Genomic DNA, 20718 nt, shown 5'->3' with positions numbered 1-20718 from the left:
AAATACATGTATGAAATACCCCCACCCTTGGGAAGGAAAATACGAAGTTAAAATACTTCAGAAGTAGGAATACAAAATATTGTTTAACAACTATTCCAGACATTAACTATAATTTAAAGTTAAAATAATTATTTTAACTAATAATCATAACTAGGAATAATTTTGAGAATACAAGAAACGTAACTCAAAAACCTTCATACTAAGCAAAGGCACGGCCCGTTCGTCTAATAGACGTTAGTACACTGTAGGTAGTCGTGTTGTCTGAGGAGATTTGGGTTACACATACTGAAGACGCAATGCTGTGAGTTCATGTCCCCCTTTTTCTCTTTACTGTTTTAAGTTTTATACTTCGGGGGTGAAATACATGCGACAAAATTACAAACATTTATTACATGGTATGGTTAGCGTAGGGAGGGTTTATACTACTTAGATCATGTGAGTGGGTAGGTGGAACTTAAGGCCATTAATCCTCGTTGTAGGACCGAGGGACATGAGTAATAGATCTATTCGGGTGTAGCGAGCCCCACTCCTGAGTCCGCTGAGTGGACCATGAGGTGACTATGTGCCTGACGCCAAAATCTGCTAGGTTTGAGTCTTCCTGCATCACTTCACACATATCAATGGCTTTGTAAACCATTGGTGATCTCTTTTTCCTTATTGCTACATATCAGGGACTTACATACATACTTACAACATTTTTCAAAGGTTTATACATACACACAAACGAACACATGAACTCGCTCAACTTTTGTTGATGTTTTTCAAACTACATGTATTTCAGGAAATTTTAAATGGATCTGGCGGGCGTTGGAGGTTTTTATGCTGCGTTAACAATAAAGATGTCATCCATGGTCTTTGAGGTTGGACGGTGTGTCTTATTCCTGGACGAGACATGTTTTCCAAACCTTGGTATTATTCAATAGTTTTTGACAAGTCTTTAATGAACTCATAAACATTTTGTATGATTTGTAAAACTAGAATTTGTAGTCTACGTTTTAAAGCGATGTTGTTATGTTTTAAACTTATTTAATGGATGACAATCCTATGGTTTTATCATATAGTTGATGTTATGATTGAATGCAATGATATTAAGAAAGTCACACCATAATCACGCTTCCGCAAAAGTCAGGGTGTGACAGTTTTGGTCCCCATTCAAACTCAATGGATTTAAAGGTTAACTTGGTTAAGGGAATGGCTATTCTAGAAAAATCTCGAATAAATCTTCTATAATAACCAGCTAATCCTAATAAACTTTTAACCTCGGTTGGCGACTCAGGGGTTTTCCAGTTGGTAATTGCCTCGATCTTTGTTGGATCCACATGGATTCCTTCATGATCGACTAAGTGTCCAAGAAACTATACCTGTTCTAACCAAAACTCGCACTTTGAAAACTTAGCGTAAAGCTTTTCCTTTCTTAATAGACTTAAAAGTGCATGTAAATGCTTTGCATGATCCTCTTTATTCTTAGAGTAAATGAGAATATCATCAATGAAAACAATTATGAATTTATCTAAATATGGCTTACATATTCGGTTCATCATGTCCATAAATGCGGCTGGGGCATTGGTTAAACCAAAGGGCATGACAGTAAATTCATAATGGCCATACCTTGTTCTGAATGCGGTTTTAGGAATGTCCTCTTCCTGTACCTTTAATTGATGATACCCCGATCTTAAATCGATTTTAGAGAAAAATCGAGCTCCTTGAAGTTGATCGAACAGATCATCAATTCTTGGTAATAGGTACCGGTTTTTAATCGTGACCTTGTTCAATTCACGGTAGTGAATGCACATACGCATTGATCCGTCCTTCTTTTGACAAACAGTATCGGTGCTCCCCATGGCGACGAGCTTGGCTGAATGAATCCTTTTTCTAACAATTCGTCTAACTATTTCTTCAGCTCCTGCATTTTGGCGGGTGCCAAACAATAAGGTGCTTTGGAAATCGGTGCTGTTCCTGGTAGCAGATGGATTCTGAATTCAACTTCCCTATCTGTCGGCAGTCCTGGCAATTCTTCTGGAAAGACGTCTGAAAACTGAGATACTACTGGAATGTCTTTTAGTTCTTTTCCTTTAGTGTTAGTGATTATAGAAATCAAATACATTATAGATCCTTTTCTTATACAACTTGCTTTTTCATTACAGAGATGAATTTAGTGGATCTAGATGGCTTATCTCCTTTAATTGTGATCTTTTCACCCCTTGGTGATTTTACTTGAATTGACTTTTGATCACACAAAATATTAGCTTTATTGGTTGTTAACCAATCTATTCCTAACACGACATCAAATCCTGCCAGATTCATTGGGTAAGGTTTGCAATAAAATTTTGATTAAAAATTTCTATTCTTGCTCCCTGCAAGATTTCAGAAATCCTAACGGTTTCTCCATTTGCTGTCTCTACTAGACATTCTTGTGGTAGTTTAGTTAATGATTGATTTAGAAGTTTGCAGAACGAAGTATTGATAAAACTTTGGTTTGCACCAGAGTCAAATAATACTTTAGCAAAAATATCATTAACTAAAAACGTACCAGCTATGATGTCCGGAATCATTTTGGCTTCATCTGCAGTCAGAACAAATGCTCTAGCATTTTTAGTGTTCTTGTTGTTTGCAGCTGGAGCTAACTTCGGACAGTTTGGCTTGATATGACCTTTTTCTCCACAATTGAAGCACAGTCCATTACTAGATTTTCTCCTGCAATCTTCTTCCTTATGTCCTGGTGCCTTGCAGTAATTGCAGTGAGTGGAGCATTTTCCTGAATGCTTCTTCTTGCAGATCCTGCAGTATGGTGCAGAGGTAGAACCTACATTCCTACGGTTGGAATTCCCAGAACGGAATTCTTGGGTAAGCCTTTGAGTTAGGTTTCTCCTCTGATCTTCCTCTCTAGTACGCACTAGTTCATCAGTCAAGGTATTGGCTAGTTCTACAGCTTCTTCTATAGTTTGGGATCTAGCTACCGCGACTACATGTCTCATCTCCCCCATTAATCCCCAGATGTAACGGGAGATTAATACTGGTTCGGGTGATGCAAGGGTTGGCACTATTCTAGCATATTCAAAGAATGTAGTAGTATATCCCTTACTATCTACTCCGGTCATTCTAAGGTTCAGAAACTTATTCGCTATCTGCTGCTTTTCATTGGGAGGGCAGAATTTCCTTTCTACCATATTTTTAAATTCCTCCCATTCCATGTTGTATACACTATCACTTCCTCTTGACTGGAGGATAGTGTTCCACCATTCTAAGGCTGAATTTTTAAATAGATTAGAAGCAAATATTATCTTGTCTTCTTCTGCACACTTGCTTATTTTTAGAACAGCCTCGGTTTTCTCTATCCAGTGTAGAGCTGCAATGGGTCCTTCATTGCCCGAGAATTCTATTGGTTTACAGGACCATAATTCTTTATAAGAACAACCATATGGCATGGTTCTTCTTCTTTTGGGAATGGTCACTTGAAGTACGGGTCCATTGTTCACGCTGTGTTCTGGTTCAATTGGTCACTTACTGCTATGCTTGCTTTTTTTTTGGCTTCCTTAACATTTTGAATAATAAATGGCATTGCATCTATAATTCCTTGTGCCACTATATGTTGAAAGGCACTATTATCCACTTGGTTTACATTGTTATTGTTGTTCGGATTCTCGTTATTCAGATTATCGTTATTTGAGTGGTTATCATTCTGGTTTTCCTGATTCACTTCGTTGTCCATCTGAATTTTAAACATTTACCATATATTAATATCACCAATAATAATTGAATATAGCCAATCACATGTCACACACTTTTAGTCAAAAGCGTCGAGCATTGCGACTTTTACTCTATTCATATACTATGCGTCTATTACACACCAGTACTGAAATAAAGATTACAATAGCGACTGAAATTTAAAGCTACACTACTAGTAATAGGCATCCGTAGTTTTTTTTTTAACACATACACACATATTATATTATTATATTATATTATTATTATTATTTCTACCGACTCCACCATCGATTCAAGGATATGGATTCATCCAAAAATCCATATTGCGCTCATCGTATTTCCATACGAGACGCTCTCCCACCTGTCTCATTCTCTCACTGCTTTCTAAAATTTCCTCACCAAAAGTCCTAAGTTCTTGTACGTTTTCTACACTCATTGAGGGTGCAGGTTCTAGGACTGGGTTAGGAACCTGGGGTGCGGGTTCCTGGTACGGGGCCTGGTATGGGTAAGGATTCTCTAAGATCTCCCTAATGTATGCATCGTTATCGAAATAGGGGTCTAGAGGATCTAACCCTGGGTAGGTTCCTAGATTATGCATGGGCAAATCTTCATGGAGAGGGTAACATTGCACATAGTCCCTGTTGTCGTCCCACCATGGGTCGTAATTTGGGTCTAGGGGATTTGGTGCAGGTACCCTAGGTATTTCCTCCGGATTGAAATCTTGCATTTCTACTTGGTTTTCAGGGTTTTCTATCTCCATTGGTTGGTCAGGAATTAGTTGTGGTTGGGGTGCTAACATTTGCTCCAGGTTTGGGTCAGCTGCAGTGGTTGCTAAAATATGGATATCGGCTATACCCCTATTCAGCATATCCTGGGCATAGGCATCGGTTTCTCTTTTGGCTGCGGCTAGTGCTCTCTGTTCTTGTAACTTTTTCATACGCTTTCTATGCTCATGTGCTCCCCTACTGAACCATCCCCTCTTTTTCTGAGGAAATGGCTCTTCAGATTGAGCCTTAAATACGAATATTCCTTCTTCTGTATCAGCAGAGTACCCCGAGAGGGCAGGCTGAGAAGAGGCACCTTAGCTTCTAGGCGAACCAGACAATTGACGGTACACGTCAGATGGTCCTTGGTCGCTCATACTCTAAACTAACAAATAGTCAGATAACACATAACACGAAAGTACAGTTATGCACATATTTCTGAAATTTATTTCCTAACACTTTGAATTTTGGTGTCAGCAGAACACCTCTGTGGCTGAATCAGTGGCTTAGTTCTGATACCACCTTCTGTCACAGCCCCCGATCCCTATTCCCGGGAGCGGGCGGCCGTGGGCCAGTTTCGGTGGTATCCTGTTATTGTCTAATTTGGCAGCGGAATTTTTCATCAGGATCGTAGTTAGGAAATATTTTATCAGAGTAAAATACCACATTTCCAATACATTAAACACATGGGTAAGACCCAAGTTTTCAGTATACACACTTTCATAGGGATACACCCTATTTTATTTAATAAAAACATCTATTTATTTTTTTAGGTAACTTTATTGCCACTTTTCCAAGCCTTCAGTGCTGTCCAGCTGGCTTCTATTTGGCTTTCACATTTTGTTACCTGAAACGCGTTTTAAAAATATTTCGTTAGTGGGAAATACTGGTGAGTGAATCCCGGTTTAATCAAGTTTAAGTAAAAACCAATTTACAGTATTGAGGGCGATCTCGCAATTACATTTGTTTCCAAGTTATATAAATTATCACCCGTGGTACTGTCATACTCAACTTGTGGAAATGTTACTCCTTGACCAGGTAGTAACAAATTATGTATACAAACCCCCAACATACCCACGATAATTGTATTCTTATTAATACTCAATAACTGCTTAATATATAATTAATCATGTGAGGTTTTGTAAAAACAGTTAACAAAAAGAGAATTATTCACATTGCTGTCTTAGATTATCCTTTATGGTTTCCTGGGAATAATCTATAATTTACACAAATGCACTCGTGTTAGTATAACAACCCAATTTAACATTAGTAATACCCTCCCCGAGACGGCATTCCAACGACTACGTCGGGCAGAACCACGACAGCCGTTACGGAACCCTAGATCAATCGGGCAGAGTATCTAATACGTCTCCAGGGGTTATAATACTTGCATCGTAGCAGAACCTCGCTATTTAGGGGGGGTATAATACCCATGTATAAAGCCTACTATTCAGAAATTGAGATTGAGAAAGAAACTTTGAACGAATTCAAATGAAATCCGATGGCTTGCTTATATAGTTGCTGAGTCTGGTCCTCTCGCGGCCCGCGTAAAACAAGGGCAGGGCCTAAGCGGCCCGCGTTGACCCCAGGTCAAAACGTAGCTGGGCTGGGTCAGCTTATAGACTCGCCGGGTGTTGGGCCACGTGGCCGCACCGGGCTTTGCCACCTTTTGAGACTCTCGCGGCCCGCGTTAACTAACGGGAATCTTACGCGGCCCGCCTAAACTTAAAAAACAACGAAATCAGGTTTTAACCTTTATACCGCCCGCGTAAAGGTTGGGGTGAGTTCTACGCGGCCCGCCTCAACTTAAATTTTCTTGTTTTTAATTTATTTTTAATGCTATATTGTATTTCAGGCTCGGTTTTCACATACGGGTATATTTTGGGACATATTGGGATATTTTAAAATATATTAAGGTGTCGGAAAAATAATCGAGGGTGTCAGTTTATTTAGGATTGTTACAAGAGAATTTGCAAAATGGCTTATTGATATTGGTGAAGGAAACATTGGAGATGAGAATGATGGTGAAGCAATTATAGAGATACCAGATGATCTACTAATCACCGATATTTGTGACCCAATACAAACTTTAATTGACTTCGTATATCCTTCAATTATTGAACAATTTAGGATTCCTGGATTTTTTTCGGAGCGAGCAATTCTAGCACCCAAAAATGAGGTAGTTCATGAAATTAACGATCGATTGCTTTCGTTATTTCCTGGTGATACGAAAGAGTATCTGAGTTCTGATAGTATATGTCAAACTGAACAAATTCTTGATTTTTTCAAGAAAGCTTATACTCAACAGAAAATTTGAATGCTCTTAAGATTTCTGGCTTGCCTAATCATAGATTAGTTCTTAAAGTTGGTGTTCCTGTGATGCTTCTTCGAAACATTGATCAACAGAAAGGGTTATGTAACGGTACAAGGCTTCAAATTACTTTTCTTGGTAAACGAGTTATAGAAGCTGAAGTAATATCTGGTGGTAACATTGGCACGAGAGTTTTTATTCCAAGGATTAATATGATCCCGTCTGACAAAAAAATACCTTTTCAATTTCAACGAAGACAATTTCCTTTATCAGTTTGTTTTGCCATGACAATTAACAAGAGTCAAGGACAATCGTTATCAAAGGTTGGTCTTTATTTGAAAGATCCTATCTTCACTCATGGTCAGTTGTATGTTGCATTATCAAGGGTCAAGACCAGAGAAGGCGTTAAAATACTAATATTCGACACTAATGGAAAACCAACAAATAAGACTTCTAATGTCGTTTACAAAGAAGTTTTTACTAGCTTGTAATCATTGTTTTTCTTAGTTTTAACTTCCTCCGTTATAAGTATAGTTGTATATATATTTTCTTAATTACTATTTTGTTTAAACTTTATTTGGTTTAAACTTTATAAACTCTGTTGTGTTTTGCATCTCAGAACCATGTGTGATAAATTTATATGTAAGAAAATTATACCGGAAGACTGTTTGGAATAGATCGATAATCGATGTGTATATATAACTAGGTTATTACCCGGGATGGCTTCCCAGGCTCAAGAAAGTTACTTATATTATTATTAATTTTGTTCATGCATAAAGATTCAAGCATACCATTGTTGTCTTCGTTAGCATATAGTTTATTTTTAGTTTTGTCAAACCTTTATGCATGAACAAAATTAATAATAATATTCACAACTTACCAGATTTGGACTGCATAAGAGGCTACGAACTGATCAATTTCAAACCTACACCAGCCAAAAAACTGTTTGACCAAAGTCAAACCACTGTTTGACTAAAGTCAAACAACTGTTTGCAAAAATATGATTCTTGGTGGTTCAAAATTCTGTTTGACCAAAGTTAAAACGCTGTTTGACCAAAGTCAAACTACTTATGTTAAAAGCTAATTATAATAGATAAAACAACATTTTTTACCTGGGATTGCTTCCTGAGCTCAAGAAACTTACTTATGTTAAAAGCTAATTATGATTAATACATGATTTAAAGCATAGAAAAAATATGATATATTAATGGCTTTGCTATAAGAAAAATTATTTTTCTTTGTTAATGTGAATATCAAATCAATTCAAGTAATCATCCACTTTACTCTTGTATCTCAATGTAAATGTAAATAACAAATTCAATAAGGGGTGTATGTGTAAATATTTTTCATCAATTGAAAATATGGGAAAACGAAAACACAACCGTCATTATTTCTTTAGCATCATTACACATCAAACATCTATCATCGCTTCTTTCAAAAATCTCTTCTTCCCAGTCATTTTCTAGGGTTTCAACTTTCTTATTCTCCGTCTTCTACACTTCAATCACCGGAGGTTTTATTGTTTTTTCTTCAGCAACTGGTATGTACATTCATATTGTAATGAACTTTGTAGTGTTTAACCGATCTTAATTCAAATCCTATCTTGCTACAAATACGATTTTAAATGTTTATTGCTATACATTGAAGAAGGTTTTAGTTAGGTGTTTGAATCATTTGTTGAGAACATGTTAAAATATTCATTATTTGCAGAAAATTTTTAACTCATACTTTATTTCTATGATTAATTTCAGTAGATATTCTGTTAATACAAAAAGTTAAAGTTCATCTTCGAAGCCAACTTTTTAATTTCAATCTTTTAAAAATCTTTACTGATTCAGGTTTTGTCATGTATACTACATTTGTCAAGTTTCTTGATAACCTAGAATCTTTGAAACTGGTATGACATGTTTTTATATATATAATTTATTTTTATTGAGATATATGTAACAGTTGTTATGGTTTATATTTTCTTACACTACTTAAAAATTATATACAGGATGTACCTATAGCCTTTGCTAATCAAAAGTGGGGAAAAAAAATAAGTTGCGAATATATCATGAGTCTGGTAAAAAATGCGTTGTCAGGGTCAGAACACAAACTTCAACGCCAATAATAACTGATGGTTGGGACAGTGTTGTTAAAGATCTTAATCTGCTGAGGGATACTTTGTTGGTTTTCAGACCGTTAGGTGATTTTGGGCTTGAACTTTCATGTTTTGTGGATGGCATGTGTGGTGAATCTTATTTCACGTTTAATCGTTATGCAAGATTTGGTTTTACGGTATGACTATTGATCTTAACTTGAATTCTTTTGCATCTTAAACGTGTCAACACTTATTCTCATAAGTTACATACTTCACGTATAGTATTCATTATTTTTAATTTTATGCAGGTAATCGAAGACTGCTTCATTAAACAATTTTACGTAAACAGCCCACCAAGTGGCAAATATCAAATTTGTTATAAGGGTTCCTATTGGAATGTTGAGGCGTCTAAGTTTGATACCAACTTTGTATTTGCTAGAAGATGGCCGAAAATGTGCAAGGACGTTGGGATACTGGAGGATGATTTGCTTGTGTTTAGCAGAATTGATGATGTTGTTTTTGACTTATTGGTTTATAGAGATGAGACTGAGATTGCTTCTCGAAGAAACCTGAATCTGATGATGATAGTGTAATTGAGATATCCAAGGCTGATTATGTTGAGAATGTATTCAAGGTACGTATGTATTTAGCATTAGCAGTAAAAGATTTAATTATTTTAGCATTTTATTAATTATTCCATTAATGTTGACCAGGACATCTATGAGGATGATGAAGCTGTGTCTGTAGGTGAAGGAAGAACCGTTACTCAGGTACTTACTAAATTATTAAAATTATTTATTTTTAATTTAACACATATAAGAATTTAATGTTTTTACAACTATTAGTAATGTTGTTTACTGATGTTATATTTATGCACGTCGAAGAGACGCATGTCTTCAGGATTGAACAAAACACAAGATGTAAGTTTACCATCTTAAAGATTGTTATATTACTATGGTTATTAAAGTTACTCTATGACAACAGGTTAAGAAGAAAGGCAAAGTTACTTCTGAGAGAAAGGAAACGGTCAAGAGTATGACTAAGGGAAATGCTGCCTTACCTGTCGACACAAGTGATCATATTGGATGTTCTTCATCTGCTCATAAATTTAAGGTATCTATACTCGCCACTTAATTAGTATATGTTATATAAACTGTTTTTCATATATTCAACATTCCTTTAATTCACATGTATATGTTTACTTTTTCATCAAGGGGAAGAGAGCCGGCAACGTTCAGAAAAAGCGTAACCGTAGAAATAACAGTACAAAGACTACAAAAAAACATTCTGGAAATCTTCTCGACCCTGAGTTCTTTCATTTTGATCACAAAGGAGACTATAGGTTGGTATATTATTTTTTTATAACAAACTAATGATTTATGTTTATTTGTCTGACTATTATTTTTTTTCACACAATACATGTAGCGTCTTCCTGCTGAAGTTGGCAGACGAGCAGGTCTTTCTGTTGATCTTCATCCTTTGAAAGTTCAAAACAAGGTTTGAGTTGTGGAGGTTTATGATGTCAAGATGGAGTTAAATGAATTGAAGCCACGTTATGCGTTGGACGGTTGGCGGAAGTTTATGACTGAGAATAACTTGAGGTTTGGTGATATGTTGCACTTCACGTACGTGTCTTCGCAGCAGAAGATCGTATTAAATCACGTTACCTCAGTTTAACAATGACATTTAAGTATGTTCTGATATCAGATATTATAACTATTAATTTTTTTATGGTGATGTTGTATGGTTTTTTTTTTAAATTATTAACTTGATGTTCTGTTGATATGTATGGCTAACATGATAAAACACTGTTATTAGCACTTTGTGTTTTATATATAGATGATATTATGCTTCTTTTTGCAAATAGTAACTGCAATTAGTAGAAACTTGGTTTATTAATCGCAAATGTTACATTCTTCTGCATTTATGGGTTTATGAATTCAGAATAATGGATGGATATATATGACTGTATTTGACATGATGATGTTGTGTTTCATGTTGTAAAAACCAGGGAATTGTTAGATAATAGATTGCCTTGCCCGATTACATTATGTGTTAAATTATAGTTCTTTAAGTCATTGTTTCGTTTTCTTGAATTCTATGTAATTTTGTAAAGAAGTACAATAACAAACAGTGGTTTGAACATCTGTTTGCCTTTTGGTCAACCGTTGATGGAAACCCATGTTAGGTTGAACAGTGTTTTGAAGAGGAAAACAGTGTGAGAAGAGAGTAGATTTGATTAAGTTAAACATCTGTTCAGTCTTAAACAGATGTTTGGCCTTAAACAGATATTTGGCCTTCTATATCAGATGTTTGGAGTTAAACAGTTGTTTGACCTTAAACAGATGTTTTGCCATAAACAGATGTTTGACGTTAAACAAATGTTTCGCCATAAATAGATGTTTGGCCTTCTATATCAGATATTTGGACTTAAGCAGATGTTTGGCCTTAAACCAAACATCTGTTTAAGGTCAACATCTGTTTGACTATTGGTCAACATCTGATTGAATTTTGTTGAACATCTGTTTGAATTTTGGTCAACATCTCATTTAGTATTCAATAGAACTTTGAATAACTCAACACTTGTTTAATTCGTTGTTTCGTTTTCTTGAATTCTATGTAATTTTGTAAAGAAGTACAAGAACAAACATTTTTACAAAAATCCCAAATCACCCGATCATGTAAGTGCATTGAAGTAAAAGTTGAAATGATGTTATTTGTGTGGTCCTGTTGTGCTTTTGTTTGACCTCTAATATGGGTTCTGTAAGACCCTAACACGCTTTAACTGAAAAGATGCAGCGGAAATTCCTACTATAAAAATTTCTTTCGTTAAAAACGTTTTGACCTACTTGCAAGTTCATTATAAAATACCTTCTTACAACATAGGCATCTTTGTACACATTTACAAAATAAATGCATAACTTATAACTATCATTTTACATAATCAAGCATTCCCGTACAATCTATCTTGTGACTCGGTCTTTGATCGCTACACATCATGGTGATAATCTGTGAGTCGTACCACCTGCACCCACCACATATATTCACAACATTAGTATACATTATATACGAGCAAAACTCTTAATCATGAATCCTCGTTACGTTCTATCCACATCTACTTTCCATCCCGTTATCCTTCTAGAATTATTAATTCCATCCGGGTGTCTAATCCTTGACGAAACTTCAATATAGTACCTGCACTACATTCATTCTCGAGGCACACTGTTAATAACGTCAATACTTAAATGTATTGAAACCACGTATGCAATACATACATAACTACGTACATACGTACATGCCTTTGCTTGCATATCTACGCATCCAGTTACATACATATACGATTACGTCTACACATACATACTAACATTCATGCATACATACATACATACATACATACATACATACATACATACATGCATACATGCATACATACATACATACATACATACATACATACATACATACATACATACATACATACATACATACATACATACATACATACATACATACATACATACATACATACATACATACATACATACATACATACATACATACATACATACATACATACATACATACATACATACATACATACATACATACATACATACATACATACATACATACATACATACATACATACATACATACATACATACATACATACATACATACATTACTACATGCATCCATAACTAGTCACGTACATATGTACACCGATACGTACATATACCTACCTGCATACATAACTACATACTTACATGCATTCATAAAACGAATCATAATTACACACATGAATACCTTAGCTCACACATACATATGCTTACACAATTACATAATTACATTCATACATACATATTAACTATATACCACTTACCTAATTCTCCATGCATTACCGTCGTATGTTAATTACAAATCTTAGCATAATAAAACATGTACGAACAAGCTTATATACTTACTCACCCCCATTCATGATTTCTTATTAGTTTAAGCGTATTGGAGTGTAGCTATGACTATATATATATACATGCCCACATACTTAGTTCAATACCCCGCATACTCGTTCCCGCATCCCGATCTTACTTACACATCATAAACGCTATTTAAAGGTCTTTCGGGTATATTTCGGGTCTTAAGATAAGTCCCGTACTCATCCGTAACTTATCAAGCCATTTGGTAAGGTTGAGTAACATAATAAAGACTTAACGAAGCTTGGAATGGGTTCACGGGGTCCGAATTCGAAGGAAAATGACAATTTCCATCAACTTTATAATTGCATCTGACCTCCACCGTAAGCTACGGTGGCTACCGTAGCTTACGGTGGCCCCAGAAGCCTTACGGTGGCTTGAGACTGTTTTACGGCATAGAGGAGGCCCAGCACCCACCGTAACTTACGGTGGGTACCGTAAGTTACGGTGATGCCCAGTTCAGCTTTCATTTTTAATACAAAAACTCGCTTAACTTACTTGTTTTGCGTCCGTTTCACTTGAAACTAGTTTCTATATGTCCGTAAAACAATCCTCTACATATTAGACTAAGAATCCTTGCCCCGGGTCCTTAATCTTTACAACTTTCATTACCGTCACCTTACTTATACATAATTATTCGACCCGTTTAAACTCATCAAATTACCTTCAACTTAGAAGACTACCTCCGCCTAAACTAGTTACATACTTATCTTAATACCTTCATTCATTTCATACCCATACGATAATTTCCTTTCATCCATAAACAAGAAAATTCTATATGTATACTAACAAGTGATTCGGAAGTCACTTACCTTGTGCATCCGTGTTCGTAACCGCTTCCTTGCCTCATCTTGACCCGTTAGCCTTCTATGCTTGGTCCGTGCTAGTGTGGTTCCTATTCAAGTGATTTATAGGGTTAGATGATCATGAATTCATGTACATGCATTAGATCCGAGCTGAATTTCCTTTTCAATTTGATTATTTTAGTGAAACTAGGGTTTGAACACCTGTTTCTCCTTCCTGACCATCGACACACACACACACACTGTGTGTGTGGGGTGTTTTAATTTTAATTTTATAAATTCATGTTTCCCACTTAACAGTTTTGGTCCCTCTAGTTTCATTTTGGTTATATGAGGGATTAAAACTCATTTCTTTTTATCAACCGGGTTTTAATTTACCAAACTCATTTTTGGGGTGTTACAAATCTACCCCCCTTAAATGAGGTTTCGTCCCCGAAACCTTTCTCATTTCCATTGAACACTAGTTACCTTTCTCTTAAGTTAACATCATTCTTTATTTTCTATAGTTATTGCACCATACATACTCTTATGTTACCTTCAACTTACCTTACTCATTTTACATTGCTATTCTTCTCAATTCATGCATCACTAAAGTTACCTAAATAAGCGCATCATACAGGTTCTTCATACGAGAGTTTAACCCATACCCGAAAGTTTCACTCATAACTTATAAAAATCTAGTTCTTAACGACATAGTTCTCTCTCCTTATGTTAACTATAAGGAATCAAACATTCCATACTATACCATACTCCTTCCATCATTCAATTTGCAGGGCGTTTTCAATTTACTAATTTATACTTATCTGTCATAAATTAAAATATTTTACTTACCTCGATTTCATTCCATACTTCAACGATCCGTAATTCAGATCTGTCCACATTCTTCAGGAGTACTAATCATACCAGGCTAGATTTCATTCATCCATGTAATGTGCCTCCACTCGTACGCAACATTCCACCAACTCGATTGGTTTCATCACATCAAGGGCTCTAACATTATCATCAACAGATCTAGCAGTTAGTACATTTCATTTCTCACATGAAACTCTTTCATTCTAATTACTTATTTCGTCAACCTTCATAATTTGACCTTTTAAGGCTAACTGACATTTCTTAGTTACCGTATATGTATTGAGGCACACTTTCATACTACTTTCCATTCATGCTTACTTGCAAAAACATTCACTACGTCATTTAGGTATTCTTAACAAAACTTATCCTTCTCGTTCATACTTCAATCATTGTCTGGGTCATAGCCCGTCATTTATTACGACTCCTAAGAGTCGACTACTAACACATCTAACACATAACATGTTCAAAACTTCTTTCTTTCGTCAAGATTTAAGTTTACGTGCCAAACATTATGCTCACTTACAAGTATAAACTTAACAAATCAAAACATTAAATATCAGGTTTAAATGGCAGTTACAATTTGACCCGCATAACTCATTCGTCTCTTTATCCATTCTTGCACACAAACATATTTGTGTATATAAATATAGATAAGTATAAGACATAACTTAGACAATATTCGCTTTTTAAGGAATGTTTAATTGCTTAATCTGTAATTATCTACACATTCGACTCTTTTCATTCTTATCATTCATTATGTTTCGAACCCGCCACGCGGTTCCTAACCTGCGATTTCATACTTTCCTTCCTTTCATGTTTCGAATCCATCTCGTGGATTCTAACATATCATTCATGCTTTCAATTCTTTCATGTTTCGAATCTGTCTCGCGGATTCTAACATATCATTCATACTTTCATTCCTGAAAGTCTTACATTTCTTTTTATCCTCACATCCACCTACTACCTAATTCTAACGGACATACCTGTAACAATCATCACAGTCTCACGAACGTCATATGTTTCTCGTCTACTGGCCAGGTACACATTCCACATACTAGTTTCGTGTCTTTGTGTAATTGTCACCTTATGTCCGAAGAATTTAGGTTTCGGCACATGTATCATTTTCATAATTTCGTTTCCATTATGTTATTATGTTTCATTAAAAATTTCTTTCGCTCAATAAATTTTAGCATTACATGCACTCGTATGCTAAATTTACGTACCTGGGTCATTGTGTCTTATTACATGCCTTGGTGCTGGTCCTAGACCACATCCACGGATCATCCTTTCCAAGTAATTGTGCTTACCCTTCACAAAACATACTATTAGTTTCCTTTAAATACATAAAATAATACATACTTACATTCTCTTTCAACTTTAGGCCTTGATCGAGTCTTAGATTGTACGGGTTCCTTGTCACAAGAGCACACATGTTTGAGTTCAAGTATATACCTCCTTCTACTCGATTTCTCTCAAACCAGGGCTCTGATACCAACTTGTAAGACCCTAACACGCTTTAACTGAAAAGACGCAGCGGAAATTCGTACTATAAAAATTTCTTTCGTTAAAAACGTTTTGACCTACTTGCAAGTTCATTATAAAATACCTTCTTACAATATAGGCATCTTTGTACACATTTACAAAATAAAAGCATAACTTATAACTATCATTTTACATAATCAAGCATTCCCGTACAATCTATCTTGTGACTCGGTCTTTGATCACTACACATCATGGTGATAATCTGTGAATCGTACCACCTGCACCCACCACATATATTCACAACATTAGTATACATTATATACGAGCAAAACTCTTAATCATGAATCCTCGTTACGTTCTATCCACATCTACTTTCCATCCCGTTATCCTTCTAGAATTATTCATTCCATCCGGGTGTCTAATCCTTGACGAAACTTCAATATAGTACCTGCACTACGTTCATTCTCGAGGCACACTGTTAATAACGTCAATACTTAAATGTATTGAAACCATGTATGCAATACATACATAACTACGTACATACGTACATGCCTTTGCTTGCATATCTACGCATCCAGTTACATACATATACGATTACGTCTACACATACATACTAACATTCATGCATACATACATACATACATACATACATACATACATACATACATACATACATACATACATACATACATACATACATACATACATACATACATACATACATACATACATACATACATACATACATACATACATACATACATACATACATACATACATACATTACATACATACATACATACATACATACATACATACATACATACATACATACATACATACATACATACATACATACATACATACATACATACATACATACATACATACATACATACATATGTACACCGATACCTACATATATACCTACCTGCATACATAACTACATACTTACATGCATTCATAAAACGAATCATAATTACACACATGAATACCTTAGCTCACACATACATATGGTTACACAATTACATAATTACATTCATACATACATATTAACTATATACCACTTACCTAATTCTCCATGCATTACCGTCGTATCTTAATTACAAACCTTAGCATAATAAAACATGTACGAACAAGTTTATATACTTACTCACTCCCATTCGTGATTTCTTATTAGTTTAAGCATATTGGAGTGTAGCTATGACTATATATATATACATGCCCACATACTTAGTTCAATACCCCGCATACTCGTTCCCGCATCCCGATCTTACTTACACATCATAAACGCTATTTAAAGGTCTTTCGGGTATATTTCGGGTCTTAAGAATAAGTCCCGTACTCATCCGTAACTTATCAAGCCATTTGGTAAGGTTGAGTAACATAATAAAGACTTAACGAAGCTTGGAATGGGTTCACGGGGTCCGAATTCGAAGGAAAATGACAATTTCCATCAACTTTATAATTGCATCTGACCTCCACCGTAAGCTACGGTGGCTACCGTAGCTTACGGTGGCCCCAGAAGCCTTACGGTGGCTTGAGACTGTTTTACGGCAGAGAGGAGGCCCAGCACCCACCGTAACTTACGGTGGGTACCGTAAGTTACGGTGATGCCCAGATCAGCTTTCATTTTTAATACAAAAACTCGCTTAACTTACTTGTTTTGCGTCCGTTTCACTTGAAACTAGTTTCTATATGTCCGTAAAACAATCCTCTACATATTAGACTAAGAATCCTTGCCCCAGGTCCTTAATCTTTACAACTTTCATTACCGTCACCTTACTTATACATAATTATTCGACCCGTTTAAACTCATCAAATTACCTTCAACTTAGAAGACTACCTCCGCCTAAACTAGTTACATACTTATCTTAATACCTTCATTCATTTCATACCCATACGATAATTTCCTTTCATCCATAAACAAGAAAATTCTATATGTATACTAAGAAGTGATTCGGAAGTCACTTACCTTGTGCATCCGTGTTCGTAACCGCTTCCTTGCCTCATCTTGACCCGTTAGCCTTCCATGCTTGGTCCGTGCTAGTGTGGTTCCTATTCAAGTGATTTATAAGGCTAGATGATCATGAATTCATGTACATGCATTAGATCCGAGCTGCATTTCCTTTTCAATTTGATGATTTTAGTGAAACTAGGGTTTGAACCCCTGTTTCTCCTTCCTGACCATCGACACACACACACACACACTATGTGTGTGTGGGGTGTTTTAATTTTAATTTTATAAATTCATGTTTCCCACTTAACGGTTTTGGTCCCTCTAGTTTCATTTTGGTTATATGAGGGATTAAAACTCATTTCTTTTTATCAACCGGGTTTTAATTTACCAAACTCGTTTTTGGGGTGTTACAGGTTCATGATCTATTCCGATGATTTGAAGACATTGTTGTTGAATCCAATGAGATGCTTGATCTAATGAGGTCGTATTAATAACAAATAGTAATTAATATAACTAAGTTTCCTGAGCCCGGGAAGCAATCCCGGGTAATAACCTAGTATAACATATACAACTAATTTTCAACACTAAACACACAAACAATTATCACCCAACTTCATAATTTTCAACTTTAAAATCAAACCCTAGTTTTAATTATTGATTTCTTGTAACTAACCATTTAAACACTAAACTGTAACTAAAACAACAAAATCAACCAACTAAAGTTTCAAAAAATAACAAAACAACTAACATTTCAAACTTTTTTAACAATTTATTTCTCCTAAAAATCCAAATAGAACAAGAAAATAACAAAATAATCAAATCATGCCCGGAAAGAGTGATGAAGATTTGTTTTCGTGAGTTTGGTGGCCGAAATTTACTATTCTCCGGCGAAATCCGAAGCTGCCGCTACCTGATGAAGACCTGTTGTGCGCTGTTTTTAGTGTTGTGGGTCTGAGATCACAAAACAAAGAGCGGGATGAGAGAAGGGGAAAGGGTGATGGGTTGGGTTATTATATTTTAGTTCAAATTAGATTATTAGATTGGGTTGGGCTTGGGTTATGGAGTGTTAATTGGGCTAAAGGTTAAAAGAAAGTTAATTGGGTTAAGTGAAAGGTAATTAGTTAAGTGGAAAGTTAATTAGGTTGTATTTAAAAAAAAAATCAGTGTTTACATAATTTTTTTTGTAAATTCATAAGATTTTTTTCCTAGGGGCGGTCGAAAATTTCCAAAGGGTGCGGTTAGGATTTTATCAGAAATTTAGCAAAAAAAAAAAAAAAAAAAAAAAAAAAAAAAAAACCCTCAAGAGACAACATGTTGATACTGTAGGGAGAAGTTGTGTCTTAGTTTGACTAATAATTTCAAGAATATTAAGCTAACACTACTATTGGTTCAAGTAAACCTTTCTTGCTTTTGAGATTGTTTTTTATCTCAGCAACAAATTCGTTAGCCATAAAACCATTAATGCCCTTTAAGGGGCATTTTTTGTCACATCACCATCATAATAATTCATGTAATGGTTAAACCTTTATAATCCCCTTTCATTTATTAGTTTCTTTTTTTTCCTCCTTATTATGCATTATTCTAGAAATGCTCATCCCTCTTCATGTCCCTATAATGCACATGAGAAATGGTGTAAGGACATTATCAAAATCTTTCACGCCCTTATAAATCCCCATTACATGTGGCCTAATAGGTGTAGTGGTGCACTAAAAACATTAAAGGGGTCATGACGAAACTAAAGCGGGTGAGGAATGTGATCCTTTATTAGACAATCCGTAGTGGGTGTCTTCTCCCCGAACACGCCCAAAAATGCCACCGCCCCACCCCCGCCGGCGTGTTTGGGCGTTTTCTTTCAAAAAATGTTCGGCCACATGTTTTGAATCACACTGAAATGGTATTGTATGAAGGAGAATTGGCCAATAGCATTTTTTGAAGTTTTTTTATTTAATTATATTTATACCTCCTTTTAACATAATGCCCCATAACCCACATCCCCACTACACCCTTTTAACATAATGTTCCTTTGCTGACTGGACCGTCACATGACGCAAAACGTCCTATGGTGGGGACATTATCTTCCTCTTCCATTACACATGGTCTTATTAGCTATTTCACCCCTTGTATTATACAAGTTTAATACATGAAATATTAAATAAATAGTTAGTAGTATTAATAATTTGAGAATTAAAAAATGATATTTTAAGATAAGATATGATTCAAGTTAATTGTTAAAATAAGATATAAAATACGAAAATAAACTGGTTACAATTGATGGGGAAAAGTGGCGTTGAATTCTGGTTTTAAGAACTTAAGTTTAGTTGGTATAATTCCATGGTCGTGTGTATCTGTTAGGCATAGATTTAGCCAAGTTATATTAATCTTCGCGTAGTAGTGTTAGCACGCACAAAACACATATACATTTGTAATTGTGTTTTACAAAGTTAATACTTTTATTAAATCTAATAAATATGAATAACTAATTGAGGAGTAGATGTAGCAATGATCTTGATTTTTGTGAGGACTAGCTAGTGGATTGTTTGGTCATATGATAAAATTAATCAAAGATACTTTGTAATCGGTTGTAATCTTTCTAAATTAGTAGATATAGAATGCTCAAAATTAAAATAACAACTAGTCTAGCGACATTTTTGTGGTCGTACAATGTTTAGAGACCATTAGGTTTTGGGTTTAATTCCTATAAATGGAGGTTTTCCAGTGGTACGTTAGTGATACAAATTTACCGTTAAAAATAATAAAATAAAAAATATTAAAAAGAATTATTGG

At 35.2% G+C, this 20718-nt stretch overlaps 1 protein-coding gene across 1 annotated transcript in view; it reads left to right on the top strand.

Moving 5' to 3' along the window:
* LOC110875709 overlaps positions 1–10366 on the top strand; it is a 37932-nt gene extending 27566 nt beyond the window's left edge. Inside the window, exons 4-13 of the mRNA XM_022123915.2 lie at positions 6386–6704; positions 6821–7140; positions 8619–8677; positions 8777–8865; positions 8961–9060; positions 9172–9393; positions 9577–9633; positions 9848–9976; positions 10078–10209; positions 10289–10366. Of these exons, the coding sequence (XP_021979607.2) occupies positions 6386–6704; positions 6821–7140; positions 8619–8677; positions 8777–8865; positions 8961–9060; positions 9172–9393; positions 9577–9633; positions 9848–9976; positions 10078–10209; positions 10289–10366 (1505 nt within the window). The remainder of the gene's footprint in view (positions 1–6385; positions 6705–6820; positions 7141–8618; positions 8678–8776; positions 8866–8960; positions 9061–9171; positions 9394–9576; positions 9634–9847; positions 9977–10077; positions 10210–10288) is intronic.
* Positions 10367–20718: the final 10352 nt, after the last annotated feature.

The sequence above is a fragment of the Helianthus annuus genome, chromosome 9, assembly GCF_002127325.2.
Source record: "Helianthus annuus cultivar XRQ/B chromosome 9, HanXRQr2.0-SUNRISE, whole genome shotgun sequence".
Classification (NCBI taxonomy): domain Eukaryota; kingdom Viridiplantae; phylum Streptophyta; class Magnoliopsida; order Asterales; family Asteraceae; genus Helianthus; species Helianthus annuus.
This window is presented reverse-complemented; position numbering and strand designations above follow the sequence as displayed.